The 12,559-nt window shown below is 49.3% G+C and overlaps 2 protein-coding genes across 3 annotated transcripts in view; one reads left to right on the plus strand and one right to left on the minus strand.

Moving 5' to 3' along the window:
- Kl-2 (dynein heavy chain 2, axonemal kl-2) overlaps positions 1-1,353 on the plus strand; it is a 55,238-nt gene extending 53,885 nt beyond the window's left edge. The window contains exon 63 of the mRNA XM_078197239.1: positions 1,199-1,353. Coding sequence (XP_078053365.1) covers positions 1,199-1,353 — 155 coding nt within the window. The remainder of the gene's footprint in view (positions 1-1,198) is intronic.
- Positions 3-11,020, minus strand: LOC144478888 (uncharacterized). Of its 2 annotated transcripts, none has more exons than XM_078197240.1 (4): positions 10,819-11,020; positions 5,709-6,672; positions 4,094-5,186; positions 3-4,014 (listed from the first exon to the last, which is right to left on the minus strand). In XM_078197240.1, the coding sequence occupies exons 1-4, from the start codon at positions 10,959-10,961 to the stop codon at positions 1,997-1,999; spliced, it is 4,218 nt and encodes a 1,405-aa protein (XP_078053366.1). In that variant the 5' UTR covers positions 10,962-11,020; the 3' UTR covers positions 3-1,996. The 2 variants fall into 2 exon arrangements, with proteins under 2 accessions (XP_078053366.1, XP_078053367.1); XM_078197241.1 differs by lacking the exon at positions 10,819-11,020 and adding an exon at positions 8,468-8,649.
- Between the last annotated feature and the right edge of the window lie 1,539 nt (positions 11,021-12,559).

Below are 12,559 nucleotides of genomic sequence, written 5' to 3' on the forward strand. Positions count from 1 at the left end.
AATATTGTAACAATGTTTTATTTTATTTATCAATTACGTGAAGATTCTATACGCTATTTGTTCGCCGATCTCGCCGACAATAGCCGGACCGTGGACATTGTGCTCCTAGAAACGCTTCTAACTTCGCAAGAAAAAGTGCTGCGATAAAGAAACTAGGCTCATTTTAAAGCTCACAGTTTCTATTTTAATAACATAGTCTTCATTATTTTTTGAGATTTTTTTGCATAACGCAGCAAACAGTTTGGAAACAGTTTTCCTGTCGGAGATGTTAAATATTCAACTATCTGTAAAAACATTGAAAAATTTTTTTTCAGAATGAAACTACCGCGAATTTAAAGCTTGAAGCTTCCCCTTTCTAAAGAGCTCTCAAACTTTGACCCACGATTTTTATTCCCTGTTCTATCGAACTTTGAGCGAACAGCGTGCCGGCAAGATGAGGTGCACCGGAAGGAGCTCGCTCCCCTGACGTTCAAAGTTCGATAATGTAGTGAAAAAAAATCGCAGGTCAAAGTTTGAGAGCTCGTTGGAAAGAGGAGTCTTCAACCTTTAAATTCATGGTAGTTTCGTGAAGAAAAAAAATTTTTCAATGTTTTTACGACCGGTTGAATTTACATCAATTTTAGTAAAAATATGTCTTCGCTGTCTCGCGTACTACACGACGCAAAAATATTTCTAATAAAAATCGATTAGGAATCGTGAAAATAGACACTCCGAGCTTTAAAACGAGTCTAGCTTCATAGCCGTAAAATTATTTGTTGCGGAACCACGGCCACTGGAATACGAAGAATTTGTTTAACACGTTGAGTGTCGTGTCAGTCATCGGTGACTGACGCCGAGCCTTCGGTTTAGGCAGCGTCAGTCATCGGCGACTGACAGTAGAAAATACGATAATAAACTTAAAAATTGACATTGTTATCTAAAATTTTTATAAAGACCACTTAATTTCTATTTAATGCGGAATTTTTAATATCTTTCACTGCGATCAGAAACAATGGCCCTAATATGTTTAAACATTTGCATCGAGTAAATTCTAATTTGGGAAGTCGTTATAAAACTGCGTGGCACTCGACGTGTTAAGAACGCGCGATGGCCGCCGCACGTGAATGATCGCGCGAGCAACCACGGTCCGGGATGAATTGCTCGGGGAAATCGTGAAAGATGGCTCCGCGACAGTTAGAACGGCGCTGTTCAATTGCAGGTCTGTACAGCTGTCCCTGCTACTACTATCCTCAAAGGAGCGGGGACCAGGGACGCGCGTCGTTCGTCGTCGCAGTCGACCTGAACACCGGTCACGAGGGATCCGATTTCTGGATAAAACGGGGCACCGCTCTCCTGCTGAGTCTCGCGACTTAAACTCGTTAAGCGTAATGTCTCCGACAGAGGAACAGATTTCGTTTGTGTCGCGACGCTGCCCCCTCGTGTACAGGCCGCTCCGCCGACGGGCACGCTCTCATCAGTTATAAAAATCAGTTAACGTTAAAGGTAGTTTAAGACCGTAGGAAAGTTTCGAGTTAAGTTTAAAGTGTAAGCTCCGAGTTTCGTTTTGCGTTCCTTTGACGGACTGTTGCCGTGAAACGCGAGACAATTAAATACTGATACTAGAATGTAACGAGTCCGCTACAGTGTCCTCGATTCGTTAAAATTATTAGCACGGACGCGAATGCTATAGCATTCGTTCTCGTTCTTATATAAAATTCATCGATTGCTATAGCATTTATAAGCCACGTGCATTCAATTCTATATTCCATTTTTCAGCATCGTTATGCATTTTAATGTTATGGTTTCAAGAATAAATGATTTGCCTATCCTTGGAGCTAATTAGAATTTTTACTGCCCACGAACTGGCTTTCGATCGTTCAAAAAGATCCACAAAGTGGATCCGATACAGCTGCACCGTCCAAGATCGCGGAACATCCTGTACACAGTTAGCGTACGAAAATTTGGCTATAAATAACATATATACAAAACGTATCGTAAAAAAGTATATCTCTCTGTCTCAGCAGATGAACATCTTGACCTTCGACAGCAAAACGGTCGCTAGACAAGGTATCATTAGTGACAGAGGTCTGGGCTTGTCGGACGACGACGCGTGTAGAGCCTCCACGCTCAGCATCAGAGCCAAGCGTTTCTTATCGTTCATCACTTTTAAGGTGTCCGAGAGAGTCTGATTAATTTTCGAAGAGAACGGTTTCCATTCCTCGGGTGGGTCACTGTCCGGAGGCTGCAGATCAGCCAGCTTGTCCTTGGTCTGGAACAGGACTCTCAGCATGCTCGCGGCTGAAGCCTCGCTCTGGTTCCTGACACTGTCCACCAGCTCCTGCACCGTCGCGTTCAGATGTTTCTGGAAGTTGCTCCACTCTGTGCTCTTGTTTAATCCGCCCTCGGTGATCAGGCGCTTCAGGGAGGCGATCTCGGCCCTCAGGTCCGCGAAGGACTTGGTGAACATCTCGTGAATCTCGTCGAAGTTCACTCCGGCGGTAGTGTTCGCTTGGTTCAGCAGGTTCGTCACGGTATCGTTGATCTGCTGCTTGAAGGCGATCCAATCTTCAGGGGGAATGTAAGGCTTGATGTACTTGGTGTAGTCAAACTTGGACTTGCTTCCGCCTTTGGCAGCTGCCCGAAGAATCGGCGAATCCTTGCATGACTTCAGCTCGTCGCACTCCGCAACCAAGTCAGCCTTTATGCTGGCGATCTCGTCCTTGAACTCCGCGAACTCGCTCACAATGGACTGCTTGAAAGCTGCCCAGCCGACAGGATCGCTTTTGGTCGGTTTCTTGCTCTGAATGTCCTGGGCGATCCGGGACAGGGAGTCGTTGATCCGTTTCCGGAAGTCTAGCCAATCGTTGGTCAAATTAGTCAGCTGGTTGTTGCTAAACTTAGCCGCCTTCAGACCACCTTGTTTCGGATTCTGTGCCAAAGACAGGAACGGCGGCGGAGTCGCCATAATGGCGGCGAAATTCTTCATGACCTCGTCCCTGTAAGCCGCCCAAGCAGGATCACCGGCAGGAGGCATCCTGTCCTTTATCTGCTTCACTGCATCGCTGATGGTCTTCTTGATTTCCGCTTTGTATCTCAGCCAGTCTTCCGCTGAACCTTGCTCAACTGTAGCCGACTCCTTCAGGGGTCTCTGTCTGCCGACTTTGTCCCGAAAATCTTCGAATCTGTCCTTGATGTCAGCACCATAAGCTGCCCAAGCTGGGTCGCCTCGTGGAGGCATGTTCTTCCCGATGTCCATGATGGTGTCGTCCAAAGAAGCCGTTATGTCGTCCTTGTAGTTTTTCCAGTCGAAGATCGCTGGGATCGTCGAGTCCTTAGAATCGCTGTCCTCAGTCGATGACGTCTCCTTCTCTTCAGGCACCCTGGCTAAGGTCCTCGAAGCAAGATCAGCCTTCATGGCAGCCATCTGCGCCTTCAAGTCGGCAAACTGTTTGGCGATGTCCTGCTTAAACGCGATCCATTTGGCTGCTGTAGTTGGACCATTGCTCATCGAGGCTATGGAATCCTTCAAGGACTTTACAATATCGCTCTTGAACTTGATCCAGTCTTGATAGACGGCCGGAGAGCCTGCGGCCTGCAGGATGAAGCTGTCTGGGTACGTCGACGATTTCTCCGTCGGTGTGGAAACATTTGTCTTATGCGGATGCAGAGCGGACACCTGATTCTTCAGGTCAGAGAACGCATTGTTTATGTAGTCTTTAAAGGCTGCCCAATCTGTGTCGACAGTGGCCGCTGCTCTAGTGCCGTTGATGTAGGTTATTATGTCATTGACGGTGCTGTTGATGCTTTCTTTGAACGCGGTCCAGTTGACCGGCATGTGCGCAGCTCCTAGCACAGGCGTCTTTATCCTGTCTTCTCGCCAGGCGTCGAACGTGGGTTTTGGGATGTCCTCGCAGGAGAGCATGGGGTTGTCCGAATCGATGGTCCTCATCACCTCCGCCTGAGTCTGGGAGACTCCGTCGGAGCAGTCGCAGATAATCCTAGCCAGCGACGACTTGCGCAGCTCCTGTAGTTGGTCTGGAAAGATTTCAAATAATTACTATATTGCAAAATAAATTCTCATCTATGTATAGCATCGTATAGAAATTGGTCTCACCTTCAGTGAACGGATACGGCTGGTCAGAGGACTCGTACCAGTACCGATCTCCCCTCTGCAGCCTGACGAACTGATCAGCGATCAAGCAATTAAATGTGGGTCCGACGATGCCGTCGTTCTTCGGCAGCTCAGCCAGCGCCCCGGTATAAAGATCGACGTCATGGACGGACTTGTATAACCCAGAAATATCCTGCAGCGTCTGTGGATCCAAGTGACCCTGCAGATCAGAGAAGTTGTTCACCTTGCCCAGGCCACAGTGCTCCCTCCACTCGGCGAACCCGGGCAGCCCATGGTCCCTGCCTCTCTGCACGTTCAAAGACACCAGATCCAAGCCACAAGGCAGAGTTACGTTCCCGACGGGATCCTCGAACAGGTGACTAGTCAGCTGAGAAGTGACGTGAGTCGATGTCATCTGGATAACGTTCTCCGTAGTCGACGTCACCGACCTCTTCACCCCGCCCTCGGTGTACAAGCTATAGGGGTTGAACAGCATTCTGTGGAGCTCCACGTAGGAGGAAGACCCCTGTAGCCCGTCTGTCATCTTCATCAAGCCTGGCAGCAAAGTGTGAGCGAATCTGAAGGCTGCGGACGCGAAACTGTTCGCTACAGTGGGGTCCAGATCGGAATCCTCTGGGTCCGGTTTCCTGTGGCCCGATGTCAAAGGTCGCAGGCCTCTCGCAGCCATCTCTGTCTCTCCCAGGACGATCGGCAGGAATTCCCGGTAAGCTATGTGCTGCATCTGGGCGCCGACTATGCGCCTGGTTTCTTGGTAGAGCGTTTCGTCGTCCCAGGTAGGATTGATCGCGGCCAATCGGTCCGCCACTTTATTGTGCTGCCTCGCCCACAGCAGGTGCATCGTGGTCAAATGCAGGTTCTCGTTCGCTCTGGCGTCGCCCGCCGCGAAACAGTATCGTCCTCGCAGCCTCTCGGTCTCGCGGTTGCAGCCGTCGTTCGGATCGGTGCTGGCAGGCAGCAAGGTGCGATTGTCCGGGGTCGTTTGCATCCTCAGGCGACCGCCCGAGAATGCTCGCAGACTTCGAGCAGTGCCGATGTCCGTTCCGTAGACCGTCGATCCGTCGATGAACGCTGTGATCTGTCGCAACGAACGATTTAATGCTGCGGGCGTCGCCGACGTTTTTCTGACCTAACCAGACGTTTCGTTCGCGAGCCAACAAGTGCCTTCAATCGCGTGATCCAATAACTTCTCGCAAAACTCTGATTTAACAGAAAAGCTTCTTCCGGGCACGGCCGGTCTATTAACGAGGCTGCTAATAGGCTTCCACAGTTAAAGCGTTCGTTCCTATAGTTAAAGAATCGACTGCGAACGCGGCCGTTCCATCGATTCGCCGAATAGTATCGCTCTGTATTGTGAATAGCATCGCGTCGCTGTTTTCACGGCCCTAATGAGCTTAATCTATCGACCGTCGTCGCTCTAATGACCCGACTGCGCGTCTTTGTACGTTCGCTGAAAGAGACTCGCGAAAGTCGGCGATGCTCCCAATCCGCGAATGAATTCGATATCGCAGGTTGCGCAATTTATCGAGGCGAACCGAAGAACGCGAATATGCATAGGCTAGCGAGTTTGAAACAACAACTCGTTTGGAATGATTCCTACCTGGTTCAGCTGCTCTCTGGGGCCGAGCTTGCACTGCGGCGCAGGGGCGGACCTGACGAACTCCATGCAGGTCCTCCCGGTGACGTCGAAAACGGGGTCGCCGGAAGCGACGGGGACCGGAAAGCACTCGGGATGCCCGACGGAGGGTGGACAGCAGGCGATGGAGCTGCCGTTGATCCCCTGAGTGATCGCGGTGGCGGTGATGTCGTGGTCCAGAAACTGTCCGTAGACGGCCAGCATCACGGTGAAGCGAGGATTGGTGCTGGGCGCGGGCTTGTGCACCTTCAGACTGACTTCTCTGGCTGATGGCAGCTCCTCGCCCGTCGCGGACCTCCTCGGAGCTTCGAGGCCGTCCGCGTACTTCGGCGGTAGGACTCTCCTGTACGGCGTCATGCTCGCTCCCTGCTGCATCCGACTGTTGCAGCTTCCGTCGAACGTTCTGTACTTGTTCGACGGACAATCCGGCTCCGTCAGATGTTTGCAGGCGCCCTGGGCCACCCATCCTCCGTCGAAGTGGCTGCCGGCGGGCGACGGCTCGCCCAGAACCGTTCTGGCGGCCTCGATCTTCCTGGTCGCAGCCAGCTCGCCGACGGCGACTAGTGCCAGCGACCTGACGCTCTTGCAGGTGCTGACGGCGTAACGGTGCCTCGAAGCTGGCGACGGCGACGGCAACGGAGACGTCGACGCGGTCGCGTCGGCGAGCAGACGCTCGAGTATCGCCTGACGACCCGCCTCCAATCCGTCTTTGTACTCGTCCACCGTCAGAGCCGGAGCTGCCGCGCTTTGCTCGCTGTGTTTCAGCGAGCTCGAGGCTGTCGGAGACGCTGGATGGCCGTGTCCCGGCCTCAGAGTTAGATTCGGGAACTGTTGAGACTCGGAGTTCGTTAGGTTCGGAGAGTTGTCTATCAGATCGTGGTTCACCGAGTAGCTCACTGTCACTATCAGCGCCATTGTAAAGATCGCGCTGCAAAAAGAAGAAGAGGTTCGACGTCAATAGAGGATCCTTCGATGATACGTGGATCTCGCTCTTGGTGTTTAAAGCGTAAATTAGGGGACTGTGATTCACTTGTGGAAAATTGCTGTAGATTAGCTCTCGCTGTCAACAGAGAGATCATCTGCGACAGATTTGCATAAACTTCGCGTAGGTTTGCTGCGACAATTCCAGCTAAACAGCTTCAATAAAATTTCAATCAAGTTTCGATTGCAGTTAAATTCCGATTCTAGTCAAATTTCAATTGTTGTCAAATTCCAGTTTCAATCGAGTTCCAATTGCAGTGATTTTTAAAACGGACCTGCCACGAAAGAAAGGCGCGCGCTTCTCGCCCCGAGTCGAATAATTATCGGTTGAATAGACAGACTTAATCGGTCGATCGTGAATGCCAATTAAACCGCGGAGATTTCTTACGTACTGTCGCAACGTTGGGCAACCACGCAGCTGCTATACAATTACGCGTGTAATCAAGGCCGGCGTCACGTAATCAGCCTACGCGTAAGACCGTCCGCACGCGTTCACCGGCCGACCTGTAAGCGAATTACGCTCGCCGCAAATACAATAAGAACGGAGCCCGCTGTTCCTAATACTTATCATCCGATGCCCCGGGAAACCCTCGAAAAACCGAATCGCTGGGATCTTGCCCCTCCGTATCGTCGCGTCTCTCTTGTCCCATTTCTATCATTTTTTCTATCATTTTTTCTATCATTTTCTCTCCCTTTTTCTCTCTTTTTTTACTCTCTCGCTCTCTTTCTCTCATGCTCTCCTCGCATCCTGCTCGGTCCGCGCGCACACGCCCCGACCCGTTCATATTTCATCGCGAGCAACAACTGCGCGTAACCGCAACCGAGAAACCGCAACGTCTCCCCGTTACCCCCGCAGAAACTGCGACATTTCTGGTTCTTAAAAGAACCCGTTCCGATTCGGTTTCTGGCCGAAACTCGGCCGGTGCATCGCGGCGAACTCGCGGCTGATTCAGCGTCCGTGCACGGCTCCGCGAAGCAAAAGGGTTCGCTTATCGGAAAATGCGGAGAGGACTACTTGTTGCACTCGGCTTCTGACAGAGGATTATGGTTGACCGTTGACATTATCTCGCCTGAATTTCTTCGAAGTATTTTCTACGGATTCTTTAAGGGATCGTGGCTCCAAGAAGTGGAAGCTTTAAAAAGTGCTGAGAATTTGCAGTTTACGTAATGGAACGGAGCCGTGGAATTGATGTTAAAGTTAGACGACGCTGTAGAAAATAACAGAACAGCTTTGAACGGAGAACAGTGTTAACTAAAATCGTGACAGAAATTAGAATTGCATCCATTCGGCTGCCACCAATGCACGCGAGCAATTTAAAAACTCTGCTAGTTACAGTCTTCATGCAATAATTCGCTCAATAAAAAATTGCTGTAAAACGTAAATCTGCAGATGAAGTAATTTCATCGAAGACTTGAAAAAGTAGCCACTGGAATGCCAAATTATGCAAAAGCAACGACAACGTCGCACAACGCCCGTCCAAATCAACGTTATCGGCCACCTAATGCGTTTCTCACACACGCGTGGTGGTCGCACTTGGCAAAAAGTTCGCCGCGTCCCCGAAGGAGCCTAGGGTTGTCCGGGGTGTGTTTCAGCACTTTTCCAGCCTATCAGACGCCACAGCGGAGCACATTTTCCTTGGAAAGCGGATCCGATCGCGGCGCGGTTCGGCCGGGAAGCCGGGGGTGGTGGTGGGTGGGAGAGGGGGAGAGGTGGTCGGCCGCGAGGGGAAAGGAAAACTCACGTCGCGACGGTGTACGCGACGCATCGCAGCTGCAGCTTCTGTCTCCTCCGGTGGGAATAGAACGGATAAGAGTCGCGAACGTAATAAACCCTGGCCGGCTTGTCGCCGGTCAACGAGGTCGTCTCCGTCAACGGCATGCTAAACTCTCCTCTCGTCCTCTCTTCTTTCCTATCCGCGATATGGCCGCGGCCGTACTGAAGCCGATCGCCGGCACGGCGCGGCTCGACGGCCGGCCGATGAATATACCTAAGTATCCGCTTACGGTGGGGAATGGATACACGGCATTTTTTTTTTCTTCCCCGGCACGACGCGATGGAAATCATCGCGTCGCGTATTTATAATCTGGGATCGCGATCCTTCGAGCACCTTCTCCGCGACTGGACGATCCGGTCCCTCCACGATCGACGAGAGAGAAAATCCGCTTTGTTATGAGAAAATCCGTCTTCCAGATTGCCGGAGTATTATTATAAAATTACTAGCTCTGTATGGAATATTACTACCCCCATGTATAATATTACTACCTCCCATATATAATATTACTACCGCCCATATATAATATTACTGCCTCCATATATAACATTACTACCCTTAGCAGAGAACAAATTCTAAAACGCGATTACTAACTTTTAAACTGAACTAACGACTCGAATTGCTTTTAATGTTAACAAGCCTGCTACACAGTGATTGGAATACTTCTTTTATAATTGTCCTGTTACTTGTCATTTTTACTGTGCGTATAAGTCAGCTATAAAATGTATTTTGTAAATTCTCATTATGTAGACTCCGATGGAAAAGTTGACGGACGAGAGCTTTTTATTCCAAGTAAATGGCAGAATTAAAAGAAAAATATTTCAGTCGCCGTCCAACGAACTCCAGTTCCTTTAACACTTAAAACAAGCTTACGGTTGTTTGGTACAGTTTGAAGAAAGTTATTGACTTTTAAAAGTTTTAAAGGGTGATCGAATACCATGCAAGCGGTTGAAATTTTGCAGACTAAAAAGCTTGCGCAAGCTTTGCAGCTTGTAAAAAGACACCGAGGAGCGGCGCGTTGCATTATAAATAGTGTTCGATTTATTCCTTGAACAAGTTTACGCGTAATAACCATATTTATTTATGAGAATATTTATAATACCCTCCACTGTCTGATCTTTCAATTAGAATTTCTATTAATTAAAGAAAGATATAAAATATCTCTCTTTGGGTCCTATATTTATCGATAAAAGAGAAGACGAGATTCGACCAATCCGTTAAAATTCAACAAAAGACCCGCGCACTGTTTCATCTAGCTGTAATAGTAAATTTCTGTTTCGACCGACTGCATCGACGCGCAAACGATTCCGGGGGTGGCGTAGATCATTTTTTGGTGTTAGGTCCCGATAGAAGATTTCGAAATTTATGGTACGAACGTGCCGGCTGCTAGATTAGGGAAACAGATATGTTTGCCCGGGGACCCCGGTAACTGCGACTCGATGAACGCATCGTTCCGCGGCGGCTAGATTTATTAATTGTCTGCGCGCCGCGCGTGCCGCGCAACAAGCCTTCTCCAGTGTTGCAATTATATAAACACGCTTTGTAACAGACGCATATATTTTTAATGCGCCCGTAGAAACAACACCGTTTGTCAACGCCTCGTCCCGCCGCGCGGACGCAAATCCGATTAGCGGAGCTAATGCGTTCGCGTCGAACGTTTCTTAATTGCCAATCCCCCCCTCCGCTCTGCTATTGTTGCAAATGTTTAAACGTCCCCGTTCCACGGTATATAACGTTCTACGTCGGGAGGACGCGCATCGAATTCATAGTCGAAAACAATGTTATCTGCCACGCGAATCTGGCTACGGGTGACACGAAACAACGCGGCGATATATAAAATAAAAATAACGGAGAATTCTCTTTCGATTCGGCGACTCGTAGAATGGTAGGGACCATTTCATCCCGGCAGAAATGACTTCGATAGAAATATTTGAGAGTAATAAGAATTATTCTGCCAATGTTGCAAGCAATATCTCTTTCTCGAAGAAATTATTATAGGATTTATCGTTCAATTTACAAGATCCGTGCTGGAACTCGTCTGAGTCTCAAAAAGGCTAAGTGCTATAGCATAAAGGCTATAGCACTAAAGACAATATTTATGCCATTAGATTGAGTTATAAATAACTTCCAATGCAACTTGGTATCAATTCACTATGAGTCAACCAAATACCAGTGTTTGCTTTCGCTGAATCATTAAGTGCATCAAGGAAAATAAAAAAATAGTAAATAGAAATAAATAAATAAAGGAAAGCAAAATAAAGGTCCGATTGTCGCCAGAAATTGTACTATTAAAAAATAAGAAGAAGATTGAAAGGACTCACATTAAAGTGGCACAGACGCAGCACTGGAACTGTCTGATCCTCGACTTCCGGTGCCTCAGGAGGCTCGCGAACTCCACATAATCGGGGGAATCCAACGGCCTGGTGAGAGGGGTCCTCTCCGTGGCCCGTTTGCGTTCCTCCATCGTGCTCGCTCGACCGTCGTGGCAAAACTGCGAGCCGGATAATCCGCGAGCCGTATCGACTGGATCGTCGATCGCGGACTGGCCAGCGGCGTCGATCTTGCCCGACTCCGCCGCGTCTATTCTCGGTTTACCTGGCGGAAACCGAGTCGAATCACCGGCGAACTTCCGGTCCCGGGTGTCGCCTTTGTGTCGCCCGGCCGGCGGGAAGTTCGCACAAAGATGGCCACCGACGCGTCGGAACGGTCTAGTCGCTATTGTCGAGACGCGTTGACACTTTATTCGGCCGATTCAGCCACCCACGAATATACTCGCCAGCTCTTCAAACACCTGTCCCGTTCGACGATTTTCGTAGCTGCCGATAACGTTGGCGATTGTTTTATTTCATTTATTAGGCTTTCTTCGCGGCTGGTCTTCTCGACTTTAACAGCCCTTGGAAATTTATATTTTTTACCCCGAAACGAGGGTTTCCTGACAATCCCACGATATTTTTAAATTGTCTAGGAACGCCTGAATAAATAACAAACTTCATATTTTATATTCTGAAAAGAACGAATAATATTAGGATTTTATTTTGAATAGTCGCAACCCCTTAGCGTCACTCATGCCGAAAAATGGAAGAAGGTTGTTCCAGGATCAAACACTTCGAGGTAGCTGGACGGTACAAAATGGCGCTGGGAATTAAATATGCGACGAGGCGCGTAAAGATGGCGGACAGAGAGAAAGATGTTGACAAGCCTACGAAAGATTGCTATAGTTTTTGCTTCGCTGCTAAATGAAATGCGCGCGAAGGCGACGACAACGCGTAAAGATGACGGAGATAGCGAATAGAGAGTTCGATCGTGGAGCGATCGCGAGAAGATTGAAATCAGGTTATTGGGTGTCTCCGGGCAGGGGAGGAAGGGGATTTAGGTCGGTCGGATGACGAATTACAATCGCGAGTGGCAGAACGGAACTGGAAAAGCGTTTCGACTGGCCGGCGGAGATAACGCCGAGGGAAACAGTCGCGGATAGGAGCAATTAAAGCGGGATTACACCGAAATGAACCGTTCCCCCCGGATGGGAGTCACGTCCCCGTACACATTGACGAGACGCTATCGAGCCTCGATCGCACCTAGACACTCTCGATCGCCGAGACTGGTCGCGTTATATAAGAAGAATCGGGGGATCGTCGGCCGGCTAGGCGTAATGAAACACGAGCCGTCGGCCTCGCGTTTTTATCCTGCGGTGGTCGAGCGACGCTGAGAAGCTTTCGACTATTACCGAGGATCATCGACACCTTCGGAGACGGACCGAGGATTGATAGAGAGATCCCTGGAGAACACGCCGGAGAGCCTCCGGAGATGACAATACGGATCGCCGGAGATTTCTCCGAGCTATAAATAATGAACGGATCGGGAAACTACGCGCGGATTTGTTCCGTCGAGTACGACGAGGTCTTCATTCTCGCCGAGATGTTAATGGAGGCTTGATGGATCACATGCTTCGTTCGCACCGGAGATGTTGGAAATTAGGTACTGGAAGACGCTATTTGCTCGATTAGGAAGAAAGAACGACGTAAGAATGAAGATTCTGATTTCTAATTATTATTCTTCGAAGCA

Source organism: Augochlora pura, chromosome 3, assembly GCF_028453695.1.
Source record: "Augochlora pura isolate Apur16 chromosome 3, APUR_v2.2.1, whole genome shotgun sequence".
NCBI classification, from domain to species: domain Eukaryota; kingdom Metazoa; phylum Arthropoda; class Insecta; order Hymenoptera; family Halictidae; genus Augochlora; species Augochlora pura.